Here is a 27,470-nt window from a genome sequence, read left to right as displayed (position 1 = left end):
TTCAATAATATAATCCATTATAAGTATAGCTTTATCATTATATTTTTTTTATCAAGGGGCATATTTAGAATAAATCGATACAGAAATCTTGAATAAAATCGAAAGTTACTCGCGCGGAACGATATAATTTATCGGCAATGAATCGTTTCGTTTGATGTATTTTCGATGAAATCGAATTTAAAACAAAGCCCTAAAAGAGCATTCCGTCATAATTTAAAGGGCTTTGCATGCAACCGAGCGGAATGAAAAGGACGCTGGGATCTCGGTAGAGTGCATTCAGTTATGGAGGTTGAGGTAAAGAGGAAAAAAAGGAAGAGGGTGGAGGAGGACAGGACGAAGGAAGAGAAAGACGGAGGGCACAAGATGCAGGCGAAAGAAGTGAGGTATCTAATGGATGTGAATATATCGCCGTAATAAATTTTGCAAAAAGCCGACGGAGAGATGGAGGGAGGAAGATACGGTAAAGGTTCTCTCGCTTGCTTGGTCCACTCTTGGCTGCGGAGCTTATTTCTTGCGAAACGCGAAGGAGGAAGGAGAGAAAAGCCGAAGGAAAGCCCTCATCTGACTATATCAGGGCATCACGTTTCCGGTACGTGCCTCGGCGGCCATCTTTTCCTCTCTCGTCCAATCGGAAACTGCCGAGCGATGGTGGGGCAAAAACTACCCTTAGGGCGAAGCGGCTCCACCCCGAGTCGAGCTCCTTTCGAACGGATCAATATCGAAGCCATTCCCTAACAACAGCTACCTATATTCTAGCTAGGAGCCGGGAAAAGCTAGAAATTACAATGTTGAGAAAACAGTCTTCGAATTCACGAAGGAATTTATTCCTAACATTTACGCGATTAAAACTTTGTGTTTCGAAATTTCGCAAACGCTTGTGTTAAATAGAATATATCTATACTTGATTTTTAAGAAAACTCATTTAGCAACTTTTTTGTAGTTTAATTCAGTTAATATTAAATGCGAAAATGTCTTTAATGTTACGTATATATAATAAATCTATAATTTGCATAAATACAAATAATTCTCACGAGTAAATTTTTAAATAAAATGTAACATTTTTTTCTCTCCTCACTTGATATACATATATAAAATCATGTTCAGACATCGATCTTCACTTGCAACCTTTTCTGCTAACGATACGAAAACATGGCTACCGTTTGGTCTCTAAATGTCTTTACTGAAGCTCGAAAGGTCGATATAACGAGAAGATATGAAGTAGTGAAAACATGGAGGCGTGAAATACACGAAATCCCATCGGGGTAAGAAACTATAGCAGAAGAGGTACACATAGAGAGAGTCAGGTAGGCTACTTTAATTTTAAATGCTCACTGTAATGAAAACTTTGTTCATTAAGGGCCTACCTTAATGCGCCGCACCATCCTGTCATCTAGTAAATGTTTCAAGTTCAAAACTATTATTGTAGGTACGTTATATCAACATGTTACGACGGTCTCTACCTGGGAAATAATTAATTTTGTGGAGTGATGTGGAGCATACATATAATCACATTATCAGTGATAAATAAATATATATATATATATCGTGATAACTATAACAGAGATATATTTTCTATCTTATAATATAAATTTAAAATAACTGTGAGACGACCCAACTGGCTTAAATTAATTCTTATTATTATTAGTTTGATGCCATATACAAGAAAAGACAACGTTTCGACCTTAGGTTTAGGTCCTTATCAAGTCTAAAATTAACATTAAAAAATACAATAGATGTACATACAAGAATTTCTATTTTTAAGAAAGCAAAGCGCAAACCAAGATTGTAATAACAAATTACAACGTACCCTGCAAAATATTTCGTGCAATATATAATTAATTTTTTCATTTTACATATTTCAATATAAAAACTGTCACGTAAAACGTATGGTAAAGACGAACTAAGTTAAACAGCTTTGATTATTCTATCATAGATTGGATTCAGATTCTCTGTGTCTTTCTGTAGGTTGATCGTGTTATTAAATTTTTTTATAAAAAACATTTCAGCAATCTCTCTTTTCCTAGTGTTTGTTTCTCGATGTAAAATATTTAAGTTTGTCCATTTATGATTTTTCGCATGACTTTAAATGGACAAACTTAAATATTTTATGATTTTTCGCATGACTTTAAATGGACAAACTTAAATATTTTACATCGAGAAACAAACACTAGGAAAAGAGAGATTGCTGAAATGTTTTTTATAAAAAAATTTAATAACACGATCAACCTACAGAAAGACACAGAGAATCTGAATCCGATCTATGATAGAATAATCAAAGCTGTTTAACTTAGTTCGTCTTTACCATCCATACTGAACGTTTTACGTGACACAGTTTTTATATTGAAATATGTAAAATGAAAAAATTAATTATATATTGCACGAAATATTTTGCAAGGTACGTTGTAATTTGTTATTACAATCTTGGTTTGCGCTTTGCTTTCTTAAAAATAGAAATTCTTGTATGTACATCTATTGTATTTTTTAATGTTAATTTTAGACTTGATAAGGACTTAAACCTAAGGTCGAAACGTTGTCTTTTCTTGTATATGGCATCAAACTAATAATAATAAGAATTAATTTAATTCAGTTGGGTCGTCTCACAGTTATTTTTAATTTTATTCATCAGTGGCGATACAAGATACCTACTATTAATTATAATATAAAGTTTGAATAAAAAACATTTTCTCTCTAAAATAAAACAGCCAATTTTATAACAAGTAAGCCAGCAACTTATTATAAGTTTTCTGAATGCTTGAAAAAATGCTTTGTTAAGTAAAAATTTTAAATTTAAATTGTCGATCGTTTCTTTATACACACGTATCTATAAATTTTTTTAGAAGCTCTCTTGCACATGTATAAAAAGGATGCATTGAGATTTTATTCGAGAGAGCTGTTTCCGTCTCGAAACAATTCTTGCTGCGTCGGCACGTAAGTGACGTGCACATTCAGTGCAATGTGTATAAGCACGAGCTGAAGACTGGGGGCTTCTAAATTGCTACGTCGACGTGAGACTACCGCTGGAAAATTTACGAAAGACCATATATGCGAGCACTTGGTTATTCCAAGTTTAACGATTATTTCGTCTATCGTTAATCCGTACAAAAAAGAATCATTCATAGATCGTTTCGAAGTTGTATCACATAAAAGATGCACAAAAGTTTTACATTTCTTCTAGTGAATGTAACACTATTGCCGTTTTTATTGCTATTCATTCTATTATACATCAAATAATTGAAGCTCGATATTTTTTATATAGATATATATAGCAGAGATGAGATCGCATTTTAATTTTTTTATCATAACTATTATAAATAAATTTTTGAAAAATTTACAGAGAAGAAAAAGCTGGATGAAAATATAATAGAAAGGAGCAAAAATTAATTGGAGACGGTCAGCGGTAATCGTAAGTTCAATTTTTTAAGACTTTGCGAGGTTAACTCCGAGGGGAGAATGTTCGAGAGAAATGTATAATAAGAATGTAAATTACAAAAAAAAAACGGAAGAATAATCGCCGATAAAACGATATACCGCGATCGACAGAACGTGCGGCAAGTGGAAGAATGAAGAGGAAAGCGAAGGAAAGGCTAACTACAGCATGCGGCCATATATGAGCGGCCGCTCTTTGATTATCCGTTGGTCGGTATAATAACAAGTTCATGAAGATGTTGATGCGCATGCGCACACGTTACCGCCCCTCTTTCTTTGTTTGTGCGATGATCTTCGAATGACGCACACGCGCGCGCGTTTGAATAATATACTCCATTTACATTCTTATAGGGGTCCCAAAGCACAATCATAGGTCGAAGGAAAACCCTTCCATCGTGGGACGCTCCTCAGCCATATTCATCAGACTCCGTCCTCTCTCTGTCTTTTTTTCCTCTCCTCCATGAGATTGCTCTCTTTGTCTTCAGGATCTCCCTTTCGTTCTTTGTTAAAGATATATGTACATATATACCTTCTTCGTTTCTCGATCTCCTCCCTCGTGTTCCGCAGATCTCCTCTCTTCTATCTTCCTCATCTCCGCCTTAATTTTCGTCTTTTATTTTTTTTCCTTCTCGCACGCATCCTTTTTACAACTGTCTCTCAATCCGCGATCTTCCTTCCCAAGCATCTCCTCGGCCGCTTTCGTCCCAGGGCATTTTTTATCCTTTTATCTGCGGTAGTGTCTTCCCTCCAAGCGATCAGTACTGTAGGTAGGTAGGATTCTCGAAAGTTAGTCCGAAGACGTCTTATTTGAAACAATGTTTTCTCTGCGTCCCGCTCGTAAATCCTCATTTCGAATCCTGAGACTAATATAAAAATCCCAGTCTACATCGGAGACACCCACCCTTTCAGCGAAACGTGTCATCCTTTTTCGCAATTTTTTTCTCTTGCGAAGTCCGAGCAGGTATACGTTTTCTTTGTTCCTTTTTAAACGGATCCGATATAAAATCTTGGTCCTCTTTTCTTATACAATTACAACGCAAATCGTCCACATTCATAATACATATCCCATTATTTATTCTTTAGCCTTCAAAAATACCCTGCTTGAGAGAGCGATATTATCTAAGTTTAGGTGACATTCTTCGAGAATATCTGGAGATCGAAGCCGCAACGCGATTTATCGATAAGTTTCCCATTTGAATTGAATCTCGACGATATCTCGACGGTCTTATCTAGGTGCATCCTTAAATAATCGCTCCACAACATCGTTCTCCAAATTTCTTGGAACGGAATATCGCTTCAAAAGAGTGGAATCTCGCTCTTTTGGAGTACGATCTCACTCCGAGAAATTTAGATCGTAGATCTCCGATATGCTCTGCCGATGCTCGACAGGTGAACGATGGCCAGGGCGATCGCGAGCGACAGAACACACAAGCGATTTGGTTACATCACGATATCTTCCCCGGCGATAAATCAGTGAGCCCGAAGGTGCGCGACACGCGAGTCGTAATATTTAAGTTAATAGCTCGGTATAATAAAGTTAATGGCTTCATGATAGCTATTCGCGAGGGACAGGCAGAACCGACTGCCGCGTTCGCGAGTGTCGACGAGCCGCTTCGTCGTTTCGTAACGCGAATATACACTTTAAGCAGTTTCTCTCCTCCGGATGCGTGCAAGCGCGAGTCCGACGCGAGAGAGCCGGTACCGAGGAATCGGTTTGCATGTCGGCTCACATATGTCCTATACTACTTTCAGCGCGCGAGAGGACGCCGCTAGCGGAAAGAGAGAGAGAGAGAGAGAGACTTGCCTTTATCACCTTATAAAACGAGGATCTCACACGCGCGGGCGTAAATAATGGCCCTCGACAGTCTCCGAGAGAGGACATCACGCAACACACGCTGAATGCGGTACGCGTGTGTCGCAGAACGAAATTGCACGGCATTTCCGATCGAGACCCACGATGAGTCGGACCCCACGATGATAAGAGCCTTTTAACGTTCTCACAAGGGATAAGATGAGGGATGCATTGGGTAAACATGATCGAGATGCTCGAGGACTTCTCAGTTTGTTCGATTAATCTCATTTATTAGAGAGTAATTCTATTGCCAAACTTACTCAATCAGCTGATAGCGCGATTAAATGTCATCGAGAGATGACGCAGTCTTTTATGCCTGAATTCTTTCTAAAACGTTATAGAAAAGTATTTTGATATTCCTCTCGTTATATTCGATAAATATACAGTAACATATAATGCCGGGTTTTTTAATTATATTTTATAAGCTGCTGATTATTTGATTATGTAAAGCATTTAAACAATTGCACTGTTCCGTAAATTAGATATATATCGAATGAAATTTTTCATTATTTCAAAAGTTTACTAAAAAATTGGCGCATTTATTTTTTACTTTTCGTCAATGTCATAATATTTGATAAAATTGAAAAATTCTATCGTTATTATAGTTTCATTTAAAGCAAAAATTTATTTATAACTGTGTCGTAATGATTTCTGATAATGTCAGAAACACATAGCTTTCACAAAAAAATATTATTAAATTTCTATATTATAGTAAAGTAGTAATTCGATGAATCATATATCTCTATTCCTTAGATTAATTTGATTCTAGTACTATAAGGGGGAGAAAAAAGATATTAGCTATAAATATCCGTATTCGCTCATCAGGATAATTTCGAGATTGCTTCAAAAATATTATGTTTTTACACATTGTAATGTTTGATATAAAAATATATTTAGGTATATAATTTCTCACTCTTTTTAAATACGAAAATTTCCTTAAATCGTTATTGTTTCTTAGATTTTAATTTACGATTGATTATGATTTGTTCCTTTCTTCATGAATAAAAACGCATAATATTAAAATTTATTTTTAAAAAATTTATATGTACCTAATTCTGTTTCTGCCGAAACTTTCTATTACTACTTTTTTTAATTGTTCATAAAAAACTATTGAAATCTCGATATTCTTATTTAAAAAAAAAACATTTGAATTCAAATGTAATAAAAGTATAATTTATTTTTTAATTTTGATTTAATTGTGATTACTTTCAACAATAATGATATTCTCCTTTATCTGCATATATCTCTATTATTATAAATGCTTAAAAATCGTTTTATCCTCTATGTTACACGATAAATATTTGCAACCAACAAAAAACACATCGGGTGCATTTTTTACTAACAATAAAATATACGTATAGATATTTACTTATATGTCTTTAAACGTTATTCTAAGTCATGTGCATAATATTATAAGAAATAACTTATACATAAGAAGCCCAAGCATTTTTTATATGTATAACACAAGATAAGAAAGATATAAAAGATATGTATATATAATGATATAATATAATATGTAATTAAAGTAATTAGAATTAATTAAAAAATAAAATAATTGAATTATTCAAGTAGTAATCGAATGGGTAGATATTAATTCATGCTTTAATGTCATTCATTATTTTTATTTTGTTAAAAAATGTTGTAAATTTCGGATAATCAAATAAAGAATTTCTTTTTTAGCTTTCATTATCTTGTGCGTTCAAATTGGAAATGTTTAAAAAATTTATGCATAATAATAACACTAACCTTTAATAAGCTGCAAGTTGGGTGGTGAACCAATAACGACAATTCTTCTTCGCCACATGAGGAATCCTGCAATAAAAATAATATAATTATTAGCCTAACAGTCGTTAATATCAATAAATTATACATTAATCATACATAATCGAAAAAAAATAAGAGAAATCTTGAAAACCTTAGGTATACTTCTTAATTAATAACACTTAAAACATTATGATCAGCGATTACGATTATTTTTGTAATACGTATTTTATTGTTCAAAGTGTTTATTATTAAAAAGATGTCTACATTTAGATTCATATTTCAATATATTATATTAAATTTAAATGATAAAAGAAACCCCCGCATCTTTAAATAATTATATACAATTTTATAAATTTTATTTCTCTCGCTTGCAATGATTACATTTATTATTGCAGGATTATTAAATTTTTTAATGGAAACTTAATTAAGATCACAAATTTTCGATTTATATCTTAATAGATAAAACAAAATATGTAACGTATTTTGCTTATGGCATCGATTAAAAATTAAATAGAAATATTAATGTTTATATTAATAAACAGATTAAAGCTTCAAATGTGGACAAATCACCTGACTGTCGATTATTGTCGACCAAGTAACGAAACGATAACAAAACCGTCGGAATCTGATAGCGTCGGTAAACATGGCAGATTATGGATAAAACTTTCTTTTATATAAACGTTCACAAATTCACATTATTATAAGTTGATCGTGCGAACAGACGTCAGTATGCTATGTCGCCGAAACGAAAACTGAGAACCGTTTCTACGGATGCATTCGTAAAACATATATCTAATAAAAAAATCAACGCAGTGTCACTGCGGCGAGGCCTTGAATCTCTATTCATCTCGGCAAAATGCGAGACGTTAGAAAAAAATTGGAGTATTGGCGGAAGAGAACCCTTTGTCAGGGGAAAAAAATTCTTAAGATTTATAGCGATTCCCCAATTGTCCATTTGGCCTTCAGCACGAACAGTTAAATTGTCATCACGCGTTTTTTGAAATATAACAGTCTATGAAATACATAATAGTATACTATGTCTAACAATAAATACCTAACTATATGTTTTAAAAATGTTTAATATATTATTAAATTAACATTATATATTATATGGCTCTATTATTAGTGTTTATTATAAATTTTATTTAAGAACATTTATAGGAATCATTTAAAATCTCTATCTGTATATAAAAATTACATTACAATTGTGGCATTGCATAGTTATTATACCTAATGGAAATGTTATTACACTTTGTGTAAATATAATAAATATTAATTCGAAAAAATAAATTCTTATTTCTCGAAAAATATTGAGCAGATATAAAAAATTTTCCAAATTATTAATTATAGTCACTAGTATTCATTATAAATTATATGGAAATAATGGACCAAACTAGCAGATAAAATCGTTTATTCAATTTCACGACGTTTCGACTTGCGAATTGTATTTAGTGTTTTTGGTTTATAATAATAATATGTTTAATAATTATTGTAGTCTCACTTGAAAAAGACCACAACCATATGGTCGAAACGTCGTGAAACTGAATAAACGATTTTATCTGCTAGTTTGGTCGATTATTTCCATAATTTATAAAACATTTTTTTATATTATATAAATTATATTTCATAATATAATAATACATAATATCATGTATTTATGATAAATTACGTATTTTAATACTATATCAACAAATTTAAAGATTAAAGTGCTTTTTACGCGTTAGTTAATATAAAAAACGTTTTTCTACGTTTTAAGATGTTTTATTATAGTTTAAAAATTGTATTAATTTTGCACAATATATTATGTTATTGCTATTAATAATGCATAAATATTAAAAGTTAGAATATGTTAAACTGAAATATCTGCGTCGCCATTTCAACGCCGTCCGACGGAGAGCAATCGGAACACGTTGCTTGCCATTGTATAAGTTAATATTCATTTGCGTTTCTAATTGAAACATATCATAATGCTCGTAGTAAAATATTTTTATGACAATTTATTACGGAAAAACATAAGCAATGTTACGTATTGCTTACATACACGTCTATTCGCGTTATTCCGACGATTGTATAATGTAACTAACCCTAAGCTTAATTTGTCGACTGATATTGATAAATTGTCACTATCAGTATAATTCGTAATAATTAATTAAATAGATATTTCTCTTCAAATTTAAACGTATAAAACTTTTCTCAAAATTCATATTGAAAAATATACATTTTCATGATGGAGCTTTGAATCCTTAATATTGTTATATTAGTATATATGGCTTTATAATGCATATTAAAATAGTAATAAAAATCTGGATACGAAGGATTTTTCATCCTCGAGAGAACGAATTTCTTTCTCATTGGAAATTCGATATACATTCATGATTTTCATAAGAGAGATTGTTTGATAAGAGCCCTGTGCCCTTTGGTCAAAGCAATTCTAGTTACTCCAATACTTCCCCTCGATATCCACTCATCGCAAAAGGCAATCATCCTTTCGTGTGTGACGTTATAAATCGAAAGCCATAATACCATCACGACAGTAGATGGCGCCTGGCGCACGTTACTTTTATATCAACCCTCCACTTTATTCTACTTATTGGCGCCAGATCCACACGATTGAGAGATTTACAGATTAGTTTGTGTAATAACGGCAGGTAGGAGAAGATGAATCTAATGAAAATTGACGTTTTGTACAGATAATGTAATGGCTAGGCAATCAAGAAAAATAGCAAAGTGAAGATTGAAATAATCTGTGGATAGATATGTCTCTTTTATAAATATTTTACCCGCAGTTTGTATAAATTCTCGTTTTTTCGCTATAATTTAAATTATATTCACGTCTGTTGTTTAAAAAAAAAAAAAATAAAGAAACAGCTCTTTAAAAATTTCTTAAAACCAAAGAAAACCACGTCGCATATTTTTGAAACACAGATACTTACATATATCTGCATAATATTTTTACTATTAATAACAATAAAGGAAATAAAAAAATGGCAACTTTATATGTCACACGCGAGAGCACTTAAGTTTACACATATAAAATGTGAAGTTGTGGTATTCTCGCCTACCACGAGTAATCGACTACCAATCCGTTGATTCGACGCTAAAAATGCAGGTAGACGCGCACCGGGGAAAAGAAAAGAACGACGGTCGGATAGGAGGGAGCAAAAAAGGGTGGTCCTTCGAGTCCGCGGAGGGCAGGCCGAAGGAAAAGACCGGCTTGCTCGTTTACCGCCTGCCAGGACGAAAGGGCGAAGGTAAAAGTAATCGCTAGCATGCGAAGCACGCCCCGAGCCTTCGTACACATTCTCGGTTCGTAATATACGACTTCCGTACGTTGATGGAATATTCGAAAAATCCGAGAGCCTCGCTGCGCGAAGAACGATAGAGTATGGAAACAGCTGACGAGGATAATATGGCCGTGTACATACCTACGCCGAGGCATACACAAATGTTTCCACGAAATTGAGTTTTGCTCTACGTCAATTTCGCACGATATACCTATATATAATTTCCTCTTAACTATATCTCCACACAGAGAGAATTTTCTCTTAGAATTTACCCTGAAAATTATGGTAATCGTGCGATAGCAATATAATATTGAAAGAATTTTAAAAGAGTTTCTCTGATTAATATTTAGCACAATAAAAATATTAATATTTATCACAATAAGGTATAAAATATGTTCGATTAATTTTACTATGTACACAAATGTTTCCGCGAAATTGAGTTTTGCTCTACGTCAATTTCACGGTATACCTATATATAATTTCCCCTTAACTATATCTCCACACAGAGAGAATTTTCTCTTAGAATTTACCCTGAAAATTATGGTAATCGTGCGATAGCAATATAATATTGAAAGAATTTTAAAAGAGTTTCTCTGATTAATATTTAGCACAATAAAAATATTAATATTTATCACAATAAGGTATAAAATGTTCGATTAATTTTACTATGTACATATTAATATTTTTAAAATAAAATATTTTTTATAAAATTCTTCCAATGTCATTTAGAATTTACCCTGAAAATCATGGTAATCGTGGGACAAGGTATTGGAAGGAATTGGATAATATTTACAATAAAAAAAATATTAATAATAAAATTAATCGAACATATATTTCATTGCGGTAGATATTAATATATTTTTTATTGCAGTAATATTAATCAGAGAAATTCTTACTGTCCCACGATTAATCATGATTTTTAGGATAAATTCTGAGAGAAAATTCTCCGTGCATTCGTTAATAATTCGTTTCAGAAAATACTAAATAACCTGACGCTGATTGTGAGATATGAAGATAGTGACGGGTTTGCATTTTTTTTTCTTATCCTAGACTCGTAAATTCGACGAAGAGCAATTAGCAATTATTGGCTTAAGTGTAACATTTTCAAAGAAAAAAAAAAAAAAAAAAAACACTCCAATTTGATAAGCGGAGAAAAGCACGATTTATCTACATATAACGGATGACACATTTAAGGGAACAGAAGACTCATGTTCGTTTTGTGAACGTATCGCGTTGTCGCGTGATCGCCCCAACGTATAGGCGCGCACCGACGGAAATAATCTTTGGAATATACGATGCTGCCAGCTCGTACGTGTCACTCCGAACGATCCCTATATGTGTTGGCGTAAAGTGCTTCTCACCGAAAGGAATGCAAGCAGTCATTTCTCAGCCGGACCGTCCCCGGCTTCGTGTCCGGCGTTAAGCAGGATGCAGATAATCTGAATGTTTATTCCGTTCGCTCCCGAGGAAAGAGGACGAAAGAAACGGCTTCCAGGCAAATGGTGGCCATTTTCAAAAAAAATGATCCTGGACACGCGTTCGCGGATATCCGCGTATCCTGGGGGACAGCTGGCTGTAATCTGGCACTTCTTCGTCTTCTTCGGCTCGGAAGACATAAGAGGTGCCTTCGCTCCCTGTGCAAAGCCGGAAACGTCATGGATTATAAACTTCTTCAGTCATCGCGGAACCGCCATGGACCTTCCCTCCGACTTCGATCGCGCTTCCTTTTTGTCGGGGGCTCCCGCACGTGAATACAATTATACGATGTTTGGAGGAAGAAGAACGTCTCTCACCCTCCGGACGTAGGACTGAGCAAATGTCCCCGGTTGCATCTCATATTTTACAAGTTATTAAACACGCCTTTTTGTCCCCGCGCGTCCTTTTAAAATGTCTGCTCGAGTTTGAAGAATTTTGTCAGGGAATATCTCCTCCTTATAAAACAATTTATGTTTCTGATCTGACATTACGTCTTCAATTTATGTCTCCCCGTCGTTAAAAGTCTAAAGCCTATATATACTATATATAATACGAAAATATTTTCCAAAAAATTGTATTTATTTATAGTTCATATATTTAAAAATGTATTTAAGAAATAAAAATATATTGAAGGATTTAAAAAATAAAAGAATACGAGTTTTATGGATATACCAACTGATTTGCATGGAGAAATGTTTTTTCGACATCAACGATTTATCAGCATCTTATTCGCCCTTTGTGTCCTAATCACATCTCACATCTAGCAGGTTCTAACCTTTGTCAAAATGTCCGACCGGTAAAATAACGTGGGAAGTACGCAGAAGGATGAGATCTTGACGGAACTGCACAAGGGCAACGCAAAAGAAGGTGGAATGAGAAAGAGAAGTGCGGCAAGGGAAGAAGAGGGAAAACTCAGCTCGTTTCCAACCGTAGGATAGGGAAGAGAAATACGCGCTCGTAAAAGACGAAGCGTAGTCCCCAAAGAAAATACGAATTAAAGCAGCTAGCCGGTGATCGAGAAAACTTTTATATAATCGCTCCAAGAACCGTCCGCGAATGCCACGATTGTTTTTATATATCTATACGATAATATCAATACAATAAATTATTTCAGTAATATAAAATAAACGTTTTATATATCTGATTGTGAGACATGAAAAAACGAATATTCAATTTCGTCGCGATTATATCGCGGATGAGTAATTAATAAAAATGTATGTAAATGTACTCCTTTATGTAGAAAACGAAATAAATTTATGCTATTAGTTTAGCGATAAATTCGTGTAATGGAGTCGATTATGTATGCATACACGATGTTCTCGAGGGACCTCGCCAATATATAAAAAAAACCCATGCGGTCGCGGCAAGATAACCGAATGTCTCTCCCCCGTATTAAAACACCGAGTATCTCTCTTCGTTCACGCATATTCACCCCAAACACAGCGAGTATTAACTATAGATAACCCGTAGTCCGTCCCCCTCGCGACGAGATACAATAGGGACGTGCGCGGTTTCAACCCTTTCTCTACCCAACCCCTGTTCACCAAACTCGCTGGAATAATGTTGAAACTCGGAGGAACGCCCGTAAAGCCTGACTTCCCCCGTATTTAATTTACTGAATAATTGGAATCAAGCTGCCTCATTTGTGTGCCGCCCTCTCTCCCCTCTTGCTTCCCCCCTTTCTCCCACCCGTTCTTCCGAAACGATGGCGAAACCCGCCCTGCAATTTCCAACCCCCATGGATGTCGGGCGTTGGATCCTGCGGGAGCTTGATGAGGAGATTTGTGCGCGCTCATAAAACCCACCTCGATCCATCCCGGTCCTCCGCCTCTCATTCTCTATCCCTCTTTCTATATACCCTCACCCTCCATCTTTCTTTCTCTCTCTTTCTCTCTGTTCAGACCGCGATCCCAGCATGAGGTGAATAAAGATGGTCAGATAATGGAACGCCCGCATGGAGGGATTACCAACGTTAAAAGGGTTGGCTGGTTCGACCAAATAAGCGTCGGGACAAGATTCAAAGTTGATACTGTTTTTAATCGGATAGCGCTACACGAACTCTGAATAGCAATGAATTCGTCCTCCGTAAATTAAAATAATAATTTAAGATTTTTGTTGAGCCGATAGACATACAAGAAAGTATATCATTTCGCGCATGACAGAAGCGGGATAATCAACAACTTTCTGGGATAAATTTGGTCAAATATTCCTGGAAGCACGCGCAGGTTTCATCAAACAGATTATTGCATGCATCAAAATTGATATCGCGAATGTTGAACTCTGTAAGTTTCAGTTTCTCGCGAATGTACATATTAGTGCTTTTAATACTGACGTTAGCTGAAGGGAGGATATATCGTAAGCGGGCAGTTCCTATTCTTATTTGCGCATGCGTCTTTTCAATGCCCAGAAATCGATGGCAGTAGCTAGGCTCCAGTCACGATATAACTAAATGATAGAAGGCTAAAAAAACAAAGAGCAATTTCACGTCAGACGATATTTTTTGCAATCGCAAAATCAAAAGGATTTATAAATATCAAATGAGAGAGAGAGAGAGAGAGGGATTTTATATATTCAAGTTTCATTATAAAGATAATAAAATAAAAACATGTCTAATATACGAGATGTCATGATGCTAAAATCCTTTAAATTAGATACATTGTTCACACACATGTTTATTTTATGCAACTACACGGACAGGTCTTTATAAGTCATATGTTAAAAAAATACATGATAAGCAGGCAGCTTTATTATGATAATTTACGTTTTAAACGGTTGTAACCATATATACTTTCAATAATTAAAAATCGTGCATGCTGCCTTTATGGTATAATTAATTTTTGTAATGTCACGAAAATTCATGAAAATTTATTTTTCTGAATAAGCCTTTAATTTTACTTTATTACTGTATATTATTCATATACAATAATGTATCGTTTCCTGCACCGTCAATTTTGCAGCGTCGACATTTGACATCTCGACCATCCCAACATCTGTCGGTTCGTTACAAGTTATAAGACAGGATAGAGAGAAAGAGAGCGAGGACGATGCAAAGTCCCTCAAGAAAGAACAAGAATACCGCAAGATATCATTATACGGAAACGCACTCGCGATTCCTGGGTGGTCTCCTCTATAACCTTCTCTCTTCCCTCGTCATCGCTACTCTCGATCGTCCTCGAGTCGTTTTGCACCGATGTATCGCGATGCGCAAATACAAAACCGCACGAGGCATTAAAACACGTGGGAATCACAAACACCCGTGCACAAGCCAGAAAAATATATATACCCTGAACTTCGAGAGGAGGAGAAGAGACGTAGAGATGCGCACTGCTACAAATTAACCGTGGAGTCGCTGGAATCTTCCATTTCTTCCCGCTTCACCCTTCACTTTGCCTCTTCTCTAACCAATTCCTTTCTCAAGCCGATGCCTCCCTCCTTTCGAGAACCTAATCCCTGTCCCTCGTTATTCTCGTTCTCCTCTCGCTTGTTATTCCCTCTTCGAGAAACGTGCTTGCCTTTCTCCTGCCTCCTTGCTCAGGATACTACGTTGCGCACATGTGTGCGTGAACACACGGACGCCACCGAGGTGAAGGCGAACTCCTGATAACGTCGGGGCCACGTTGCACTCGACGAGCTCAGTAATTACCCTCGCACATGCCGGTTAGTTAGCTGGCTCGCTATACAAGGAATAAAGCGCGTGTATACGCGTCGCATGGGTTGCAAACTTGATGTGTTCGCTAGTTAGTTGCCCCATAACGACCCCGAGTTACCTCTCCGCATTGTATAATGTTGAAATTATATGCATGATAAAAACGCGAGAGAGCGCGCAGAATCGCAATCCCCAACCAATATGTAATAAGGCTTCGCGGTAACAAACGCACTCACAATTGATCTCTCTCTCTCTCTCTCGTATCGATTACGGGAGGAGAAACAGGAATTAGAATATTAAATAAAACAAGGTGCAAAAATGTTTTTTCTTAAGTCGATATGCATGAGAAATGGTTTCTCATATCTTAGATGCAATAGTCTAGCGATTACAAAATGTCTCGATGTAATTTATCTTTTATGGAAATTATTTCTACTCATTATATGCTTACGTGTTATTTGTGATACTATTGTTATTTTAATGATAAAGTATACATATATTAAATAAATGAAATTTTTTTATAAATTCATATGAATATTCAATTAAAGATTTAAATAAAACTAGTGTTTGGTATGATTTGTTTGGACATATGCAGTACTTTATGTGCAGTAAAGAAGTTGAAATTATTATATTTTCAACTTTATTTTAAAATATTCAAAATACACAGCGTTTCTGAATAAGTCTGAAACGGTGGTACATTTCGTAACTACATGGCCAATATCTCGATTGATAAGAAGAAGAGAGATGTACCGAAACCACAAAACCATTTTCTTCCTTACCAGCAGAAACTCTATGCAAGATTTCACACAGGTAAAATAAACATCTTACCTGCTGCTGAGATGAAAGCAAAATAGACAATTTATTCAATATAACGTTCTATAAAAAGATTTAAAAACAATAATTTAAAAAGATATAAAAACATGCTTTCATAGAAATAAATAACAAAATTTATATAGCACTATATTAAATATCATGTATAATTATTAGTCATAATTTTCATTAAATTCTATGTGTAAGACTATTACAGCTTGCTATACTATAAATATAAATAATCCTTATTTTATCATAATTCATATACATATTTGATTATTTTTTAACCCTTAAACGATATATTTGACCATTGCAGAAATGATGAAATCTAAATCGTTTAAAAGTTATAGTAAAAATACTTTTTAATTATTTAAAAATAAACTACTTTATATGTTATATCAGATTGTAATTTCATTGTCTCTAAATTTTTTTCTTTCTTAAAATTTTAATAAAAACAAAATAAAAAAAAAACAAACGGAGCAAATACATTAAATACGAAAAATGGACTTATAAATCAAGACAGAATTTATTCTTAGTTTTTGAAAACTAAATTATTCTCGTCACTACTTCATGCCATAAAGAGTTTGAAATAATTTTGCAAATGTGACGCGTAAATATATAAATATATATACAAAACTTAATCAATTTAGAACAAAAAAAACTAATTGAATATTACATTTGAAGGAATATTTTTGTCTAAAAAAATACTAAAAATTGTTCAACCCATACATCACACACATCGATTTCTGAAGGCCATCGTATTCTATACAGTCATATAGTCTCGTGAGTCTAGTGAATCAGATGTTGCGCACGCACGAACCCATGATGGCCGTCGAAGATCCTCTGGTAGAGGGAGAAAACATAGATGTTAAGAAAATGGAGAGTGGGGTTGGATCGTCTCAACTATAGGAGCAACGGATCACAGGTAGGGATGGCGAATGAAAGTTTCGCAGACGCTATTGGTGCCATTCCTACAGAGCCAAAGTGTTATGGAACACAAGACGGCCATCATGGATTTCAACATGGCTGCCACAGAAAAGTGGACTGTACTTGACTTTGCTTCACTTGGTATAACGTTGGAAAAAGTGAAGCATAGGCTGTATTGAATCAAATAGGATGCTCCAAATTATAATTAACACAAATCAATAGTGTGTGATGTCCTTTATAATATTTATAAATTATTTCCATAATCTATAATTTATTTTAATATTTTAAATCTCTTATTTTAATTTAAACTGCCCCATCGGTGCGTTAACATTTTCATTAAAAGTGCGGTAGACCCCCCAAAAATTGCAGATCATGCATCAAAGAAAAAACGTATAGAAAATTGCTGCAACCTTACAATAATTTCGATTGTACCATTTTATAAAATTTAAAAATTATTGTATCCTTTAATTCATAAAATAATTTAAACAAAAATTATTATTAAAATGATGAATTTGTCAAAAATACAATAGAGTTCAAAATTAACTAATTTTTGTCAAAATTATCTATTTTATCTAAACAAAAATATTCATGTGTTCAATTTTGTCTATCATTTTGCGGAAGGAAAAATTCTTGCTCCAATTTTCTTTTATGCTTAATCAACAATATATTATTGGAAAAATTAATTAACAGCACGACTTAATATACTGGCAAAGATTAATTAATTTTTGTTATCAATCAAAATTATAGTTTACCTAGTGCGAGATGTCACTGTGGCAAACAAGAAGCAAGAATCATCTTTCACCTGTTCATAAGGTCAATAGGTAATGTGATAACGACCGTTCATAATGGTTGGCGGAGGAAGGAATTACCGTGCAAACCGACACTTAAGGTTTATCGTGTCTCTTACCATGAGGTTATGTATACTATTCTCTTAAAAGTGAACGGTAGTGAGTTGTAACAAGATTATTGACTTTAAATCGTAGCGAATGACCCCATAGGAGATTGAAGCTACAAATATATTACCGATACCAGGAAGCTAAATAGGTATATGTGCAATATACCTATGAGAATGGCTAAAGCGTGCAAATCACTTTATCATATAGACACAAGTATATGAAATACTGAATGAAATAACTACCTGATGCTTAGAACTTTGGAGGCGTTGTCCTGAAACAATGACAGTGAATTTGCTTTGAGAAAAATGACGTCTATGAGTGACAATACAAATTACTTAAAACATTTCCTCTTTTAATTTGTATTTTCACACGATATATTTATCACTCAATTTTTTCGCTAAAAAAGATGTTTAAATTAAGAAATATATGTATATGAATAAATATATAAACTTCCTGTTCGCGCATTCTATATAGACATTGAGTATAAACTTTCAAACATCGCGTGAAAATTAAAGATAATTTCTATCACGATCCGCGAATTATTTACTACTTCACGGATGGCAATAAAGATTTCATGCATTCCTGTTTATAAGCTTTATTTTCAAGCTCACCTCGCCAAATCTATTAGCCGCGCGTCGTGGTTGATAATATATTCTATATAACGTAGATTCTCTCGCGAGTACATGTCTGAATAAAAAAAAATAGAAGATAAGTGAAACCCTCGATGTCAGTGACGTCAGTCTATGATAAGACGACGGACCAATAACGAAGGTTGACTAACTTCTATTTGCTATACTTAAAATAGAATAATGAACGATAAGAAAAGCACATTTTTTTCAATATCTCTCAATAATTAATTAAAACTATGAATTTATGTAAACACGACAGATTAAATGTCGACGATAAATATTTACGTTAATTATTTGTAAATCATATTCTATGCATATATTTTACTGAACTATTATATATAACAAATTCACGTCTATTCAGTTTATTCTCTTAATTCGATCAGATTGATTAATAATTAAATCTAGCATATTCATCTGCGATTTATGACTTTATCTAAAATTAGAAAAATAAGAAGGAAGTAATATAGCTGAAAATAGATCAGAGCATATCAGAGTTCTGATGATGGATATATAACATTCAATTACAATTATCTGTGTAATATCTGTCTTCGATTATCTTAAGTGAGTGAGCTAATATACGCGGCCGGAAAGCCAAATATACACGAGGATATACTGGCGGAGAATACTGACACGAGTGCAGGTGTTTATGAGCAAAATAATAACCAGACTTTATGGAGCCTGACAAGTGAGCACTATTACATTGGTCGTAATTGTAATGATTATTATATAGTGCGATTATGCGGTCGGTGATTCTGCGTACACACATATAAGTTTAATACTCTAAAAACAAATTTACCGATCTCATTAACGAAGTAATTTTATCCACAATGTTGTATAAGCGTACAAAGTTTAAATTCAATAAGAAAATTAGAAGCGAATTCTAATTATATTCAAATTTATATTTGTTCAAAAATAATGTTTAAAATATTCTGAAAAAATTGAGTTTTCTGATCATTTCTCTCATTAGAAAAACGACTGAAAAAATAGTAGTTAAATATAAAAAAGATAGTTCACAATATAAAAATTGTAAATTATGTTTGTATTTTCGTAACAACCAAGCAAGACTAATAAATCGTTTCCCAGTTATATACACTTTCCATTTCGTTGTCTAAACATATATAAACGCCTTACGCGTTATGATCCTTAAACATACATAACATTTATATTATTATGCGTTCGTTATTTCATCTATATTCTTTATTTTATCGCTTATCGTATCTGCACAAATATCATGAAGTTAAATGTAAATAAAACCGATCGTGTATGTTACGACACAATTCTAGGCTAATATCAAAAAGCGCGATGCAGTGATAAAATATATGATGCAGCGCGATATCCTACATGAAAATCACATAAAGTTCTCACGCCCCTTCTTCCTTATATCGTATATATAAAACATGTAATTCATGTACAATTCACGTATTATACGCGATAATATGAATTCGAAATTTACGTGAAATTGACCCTTGCAATTTAGCGCACGGAAGCGCTTCAACTATATCAGCGAATCGAAAAATTTATCGGAGCAAAATGACGAATCAAACATTTTTTTTCGTACACATTTTCCCTTGCGAGAACATGTCGCAATTCTGAAAATTTCGTACCGTTATACACACAGATTTCACGACACTTTGCACAGTGACTCTGTGTCCCATCTCGAGAACTATTCTCTAATTGGTAGAGCAAACGAACTAATGAGAAAGTCTAACGGCGCCGATCCACGCCTGAGACAGCTCAATTTCTTCCCGCTCTCAGATTCTCCGTGACATATCGAAACATATTAAATTCAACATTTGCACTTTCATATAAAAAAAAATTAACGTTGTACAAATTCTCGAATGACACTGCGGTATTTTGCGCACTCGTGCAACAATGTTACACACATGATATACGCATATAGAAATATTTATTAGTAGCTTTTTAAATTTTTGGATTATGACGTTTTCATTGTGTACATGCAATCTCTGATTATGTTAAAATAAAATATTTTTTAATGTGACAAACGTGAACAATGCACTATAAAGATTTATAAATATGTATATATCAACACTCTATTTATATTTGAAAAAGCAAAATTATATAAATATGAATATATTAATTAGTAATTTTAGTTTATTTAAGATATTTATATGCGATATAATTTTATATTTATTAAAAATTCAATCTCAGAAAAATTTATCACAAAATTAATATCTAAATCATGTGTGAATATATTATGTTTTGCATCAATAATATATGTATCATTCTGTGTGTCTTCTCTTCCTATTATTATAATATAACACAACATATTCTTAAATGTTGCCTGTTTATATTTGTTTTCGATTAATTTAATTACAATCTAATTCAACAATGATAAACATAAAAATGAATAAATACCTTGAGTTTCAGCGGATCATCTATTATGATCATATATTATAAAATCTTCTGCTGGAGACTTTTTAAAATTTGACAAACTAAAAAATTACTAGAGCGACACTACAAAAATTCACTTTCACTTTTATATAGTCTCTTCGTATGACAGCCGCAAAGATTCGTTCGTCCTCTACACGATCCTTACTGTCACCGAGAAATAATAATACCGGGTCATTACAATATCATCACTTCGTATACGCGGGCAGAGAGAACTGTCAAATTTTCCCCACTGAAATACCTATCACGAGCTTGCCGGTGGAAAACGGAGGACAATTAAATGGCGCGCGCTCATCGAGGAACAAAGCGCGATGAATCGAGGGTGACGAAAGAAAGGGAGAGGAGACGGTAAACGATATGTCCCGCCGCGAAGGTCGAGCATTGATAGCTCCGGGGCAATTTGCGCGGAATCTTCAAAAAGGCCGGCGGCCTGGGAGCGCGTACGAAGCTCCGATGGAGGTGAACATCGAAGAGACGTAGGTCACCGAAGGAGGTCGTGCGCGCGTGCGTGCCGCCAACAATGTACTCCGCCGGTACTTTTCGAGCACATAACAATGGACCACGTTGGTGAAACGAGGCTCGTGATATCCGGATGGGACGTACCGCGCACTCAGCCGGTCGTTCCGTCGCGCAGACTGCAACGCTCCTCCTCTCCCTCATTTCCCCTTTCGAAACTTGCCACTCGATACGATTCGACCCCCACCATCGGCGGTATCCGGTTAAAGGCTCGGCCGGTAAAAGAACGCCGCGCCATTCTCCCCTCCGGTAGAAGACTGTCCCCCACTACATGTCGGCGAGTAACTGAGCTTTTGCGCTTCGCCGCGAATACCCTCTCTGCTCCGAGTACGAGAATTTCGATTCGAATGCCGCCGATGTACTGGGTGCGCGAGAAAAACGTACTTACACTGAACAACATTTTGTTAACTTGACTAAATTCAATTAAATTACTATTTTGTTAATTGAATTATTGAACGTTTAAATCAAATATACGTTTGCTAGATTTAATATGTTACATTTAATTTGAATATTTTTATATGTTCAATAAACAACATAATAATATTCAGATTAATTTTGTATTGTATATATTTAACGGAATAATTAAAATAAATATATGTATCTTTATAATATATGTATATATTAATATAAGGAGAGAATTTTCTCTTAGAATTTACCCTGCTGAAAATATCGTGGTAATCGTGGGACAGTATTATGGAAGAATTTTTTGAAAATTTCTCTGATTAATATTTACACCACAATAAAAAATATTAATATCCACAATAAAATGTAAAATTGTTATTGCGGATATTAATATTTTTTATTGTGGCGTAAATATTAATCAGAAAAACTCTAATAAAATTCTTCTATGATTTTCAGGGTAAATTCTAAGAGAAATTTATCTATGTGTATACATATATTTATCTGCTTTATTTTATTCATTTTTCCTCATCATATATATATTGTATATTGTAAAATTTTATTATCTTGCACTCAATAATGTAGAATAAAAATATACGATTAATTTTAAAATTTATCGTATGCACTATACTATACTTGTACTACTTATATATTACTTTCATTGAAATATGTGAAATAATTAGTAGCATTTAAAGTAAAAGATTCTTCCTGTTCCTATTTTTTTTCAAGTTAAATAAATTTGTAAATTCGTCCCCAATTATCATTGTTAAATCAACAGATTACTCACGCTCTTGAAATCGAAGATTTAAGAAGTACTATTTTTTCACGCTTGAAAAATCTAAAACGTGTGCAAAGAATGCGCATTTCTTAAGAAAGCTCTTAAAGAAATCTAGTATCCCCTGCGCTAAATAAGGTGTGACATTTCAATGAATGGTTCAAACGACAAAGAATATCGGCAAGTTATTAATAGAGCTTGCAATTTTTAATAATAATAAATTTAAATTGTAATGTTACATCTTTTAAATAAAAATTTATAAAAAATATATGCATATATATATATGTACATTTTATTTAAAAGATGTAATATTGTGTGTACAATTTAAATTTATTATATTAAAAAGTTCTATAATGCAGATTATCATAAGAACATATAAATATTTTTTTTATTTTATATTAAAATTAATAAACAGATTTAATTGAAAAATATTGCATAAAGTTCAATTCTCTTTTTTTAAATTGAAACATGACAAATTGATTAAATGTTACTCTTGTATCCAGTATGCTTGAAAAGATACAAATTGATCTACAACAAAATTTAGAAGAAAGAAAAAGGATTGACTCATGCAATTTTTGATCTTTCAGAGATTTTTACGAATCGTATAATGTCAAAGTCGTAGACTTTTATAAGCTGGTTTTAATAGGAATCGTGCGACCGATAACATATATATCTTCCTTTGAACTTTCGTTCCGCAAGTCCTATCTTTCATGCCATCATCGAAATGAACAACGCCTCGCCTCCGCTTTCTTCTCCTTTTTTCATCTTCGGTGAACATATAACGCTCTCACGCGGAGTTCGAGAGATCATGAGAGAGGGTGTCTGACACTCAAAATAAAATACGAGCTAGTTCTGTCTCATGTCACAAGCCACACCTACGTGTCCATATACAGAAGGTTTCAAAAAGCTGTTCCCGACAAACAAAGCTTCTTCTATACCTAAAGATCTCTTTTTTTCATCAAATCTGCTTTCATGAGATATTCAAACGTATTATTTCAAGTAAATTGCATGATCATTAATATTGTTAATGATATAGGATCAAATCTGTATATACGCGTATTTGTTGTAGGAAGATAGGAATGTTTGACAGAGTTAGCTTCAATCAAATTAAATCACGAGCTATCAATAAACAAGTATTACACTAACCAGCCCCTCCGTTTCATGACACTAATCTCGATGTAACGTGTATAATATGTATAATGAATCATATATGTATATGTACAATATAAAAAGAGAATAATTTTAGCAATATATTTGAAACAATCGTTCTATATAAATAATCCAATCATTATTTTATAAAATAGGAATTTTATATTTTTTCTGTACACACGAATCTTTCTTCGTTTCTATGATTTTATATTTTCGCAAGATAAGAAATATTGAATTTTACCGCGTTTGAAAGTGCGATATATCATATGCATGGTTGTGTCCTCTATATAAAATATCGTAAAATTTTTTCTCGAAAGACACGCAAGATAGAGAAAACACCCGACACAGAAACACGCAATGCTAGCAGGTTGATAGGAAATAAAAAATTTGAGAAAAAGAATGCCATCTATATGAAGAAATGGGATGTAAAAACACATGAGAGCAGATTCGATGGTTCACTCGCGTCGGAAAGCAACGAATCGATCCTTGGAGAACCAAAGTCAAAGTATCTCGGATCTGATCCTCTCGTCTCCTCTTTTCTCTCTTTCAGATCATCTAGATGTGGCATTCGATATTTCTTGTATTCTTCATGTACATATACATAATACGATATGCAAGATCACTGATAATTAATTTTCACTCTTACTTTATAATAGTAATTAATTTGCAGAGACGTCTGTTAAATTTGAATTAACTTGTCAATATAAAAAATGCACAAGAAAATTTTCTCTTAGAGTTTTAAAATTATCTAAAAATGATCCCAGAAAATCATAGTAATCGTGGGACAATATGGTATTGGAAGAATTTTATTAAAGTTTTTCTAATTAATATTTTTACAATACATCACAATAAGAAATAAGTATTAATATCCATAATAACATAAAATATATTTAATTAATTTTACTATGTACGTATTAATATTTTTTGTTGTGCTAAATATTAATCGAAGAAACTCTTATAAAGTTCTTCCCCAATACCATATTGTTCCATGATTTTCAGGATAAATTCTAAGAGAAAAATCTCTCTGTGTAACTTGAAAGTTTCTTTAATATAAATTTCTCGTATGCCTGTGTATATATATAATCAATGTTATAATTTTTGCAATAGTAATTATAGTTTGTAGAGACGTGTATTTTTATATAAATTCTGACTTGTCAACTGCATGCACAAAGCAAATTGTGATAAACTGCGTAAAATTTTGCATATAAACATAACTTGAGAAAATTTCTCTAATTTAATATAAATTTCTCGTATGCTGTATACGTAATTATTATTAATGTTACAATTGAAAATTGAAGCTTTTACGCGTGTCTTTCTATGTAATGCATACACACATATACAGACAAATACAATATATGGGAGTAACTATACCAGTCGCGCACGCGAATTCGCACTATTGCCCGACATGGAAGTGATCACGCTTGAAGCGTTAAGACACGAACATTCAGCAGCATCGCGAGTTGTTATATTTATCGTGACACTCAAACGTTCTTTATGATCTATTAAACACCGCATCAAATGCGTCATGTCGTGCTGCGACGACAGGCCCTTTTTCAGACTTATGCTAAAACATCCACGTGCTCGTGATTATTATTATTATTCCTTGACTTAGAGATAGCATACGTGCAACGAATTTATTTTGCACACGCGAGGCATTTCTTGTAAGTATTTTCAGTAATTTGCAATATAAATGCATAGAAAAAATATTTCGTCGAATAAAACGACGGTAAAAAATTTGCATAGAAAAATACATGATCTGTATTGAAGTGATTAAGAAGATAAAAGCGTGTTACGATTAATAATCGGATGTATAAAGTTGGGATTAGGATTATAAAAATCGAGGGACACTTTAGAGGGAAAAAATCGAAACGCGTTAGCTCAATTAAATATATATTTAAACCATAACGCTCAAACTTTGGGCATTTATCACGTAATTGAATGAGCATTAACTGCATCGTCTTCGGATATCAACGGAGCCCGCGGGCCAATGCGCTTAATGCTCCTATTTCTGTTTAACTTCTCAATTAACATGACCGTGCAACTTCATTATTGCCGTTACACGCCGCTTGGCCACGAGTGAATGGAAAATACCAACCGTGTACACGAGCCTTTTGTTTTTTAAGGCCCACCTGTCACTCGCAACCATCATAATGAACACGTGACAGCACCCTACCTAATTTCGAAATCAATTTTACGCTTACGCTTGTTTCGCTTTTACTAATGAAAACTTGTCCCTTTCGCCTCTTGTATTAAATTAAGATATGCCAGGTGATATAAAAATTAGGATAAATAATTAGAATAATTAGGGTAACTGTGTCAAAAGTTCATTTGAAAATTGCAACTGCTTGTGTATAAATACGGAAATTATAAGAAATATAACAAACGTTACTTTGAAAGGATAACAAATTATTAAATAAAATGAAAATATCTTTTACATAGATTATAAGAAAATTAGTTAAACACATTTTTAATATTTTTTTCTTTTTAAATATTGAAAGGAGAAAAAGTTTAATGTCTACATTTCTCTCACTACCTTAAAGTCTATGAAAATTATTCTTTGAAACTTTCTTTTTTTTGCTGTAACCCTTCTGTTACAACAATATTGTTCTTATAAACACACAATGTACAAAACGTGTGGTTGCCGTGTTGCCAGAAAAAGTCACGGACATTATTTGGAAATCGGAAGTGATAACGGAATAAAAGAAAAGTTAGGTGAAGGCTACTAATCTTTAGTTTTGATAGGTACTTTTGAAAAAACTTTCGAGAATGATAAAAAGTGGAGATTTGTGGTGCCAACAGATTAAAAATAATGATTATAAACTTCTTGAAAAAATTTCAATGCAAGAAATAATATCAAGATTTATTTTTTATCCTATTTTATATAAAGATTTTTTTAATAATTAAACATCAATTTAAATCTCTGATTTTTATTAAAAAAAAAATAAGAAGAATATATCTCACATGTATCTTTCTATCTATAAAATAAAAATTTTACACAATTGTATCATAGAATTTTGTGCTTTTTAGGAAATTAATTAAAAATGTGATTTATTGCAAACTATTTGATTGACATTTTTTTAGTTGTACCTAATCGTCAATCTGCTAAATTGTTTTGTCTATTGGAAATAAATAACTCTTCAACTATTTAAGTAGCCTCAAAAAAAGGTCCAGAGAGTTTATTCGAAAGAGACACGCGACTGAGCCTTCTTTCTATTTCCACTTTTCACAATATAAGCCAGACTTGTCACACAATAAATCCAATGTCTAATATTTACTTACACGCATCGAAGCAATGCGATAAGATAATCTTTTTTTTTTCGCATCGCATATAATGAGCAGAGGGAGAGCGCACACAAGACACTTATATTATCAAAACAGAAAATCGTTGTTTAATATTAAACAGATAACCCAAATAATAAACATTTGGTCAGTAAATACTAATTGCTTCGATGAAATCTAAGAAGTGCACGACAATGTTATTTTTAAACGACACACAGTTGCCGAATCGTGTTTCC

At 33.3% G+C, this 27,470-nt stretch overlaps 1 protein-coding gene across 1 annotated transcript in view; it reads right to left on the bottom strand.

Moving 5' to 3' along the window:
- Positions 1-21,728, bottom strand: part of LOC114940272 (uncharacterized) — a 48,525-nt gene extending 26,797 nt beyond the window's left edge. Inside the window, exons 1-2 of the mRNA XM_029314857.2 lie at positions 21,084-21,728; positions 7,025-7,090 (exon numbers count right to left, since the gene is read on the bottom strand). Of these exons, the coding sequence (XP_029170690.2) occupies positions 7,025-7,090; positions 21,084-21,116 (99 nt within the window). The 5' untranslated portion in view covers positions 21,117-21,728. The remainder of the gene's footprint in view (positions 1-7,024; positions 7,091-21,083) is intronic.
- Positions 21,729-27,470: the final 5,742 nt, after the last annotated feature.

The sequence above is a fragment of the Nylanderia fulva genome, unplaced genomic scaffold (genome assembly GCF_048542155.1).
Source record: "Nylanderia fulva isolate GAGA-0341 unplaced genomic scaffold, ASM4854215v1 Scaffold16, whole genome shotgun sequence".
NCBI classification, from domain to species: Eukaryota; Metazoa; Arthropoda; class Insecta; order Hymenoptera; family Formicidae; genus Nylanderia; species Nylanderia fulva.
Note: the sequence above shows the minus strand (reverse complement) of the source record. Positions and strands in the feature narration are given on the sequence as shown.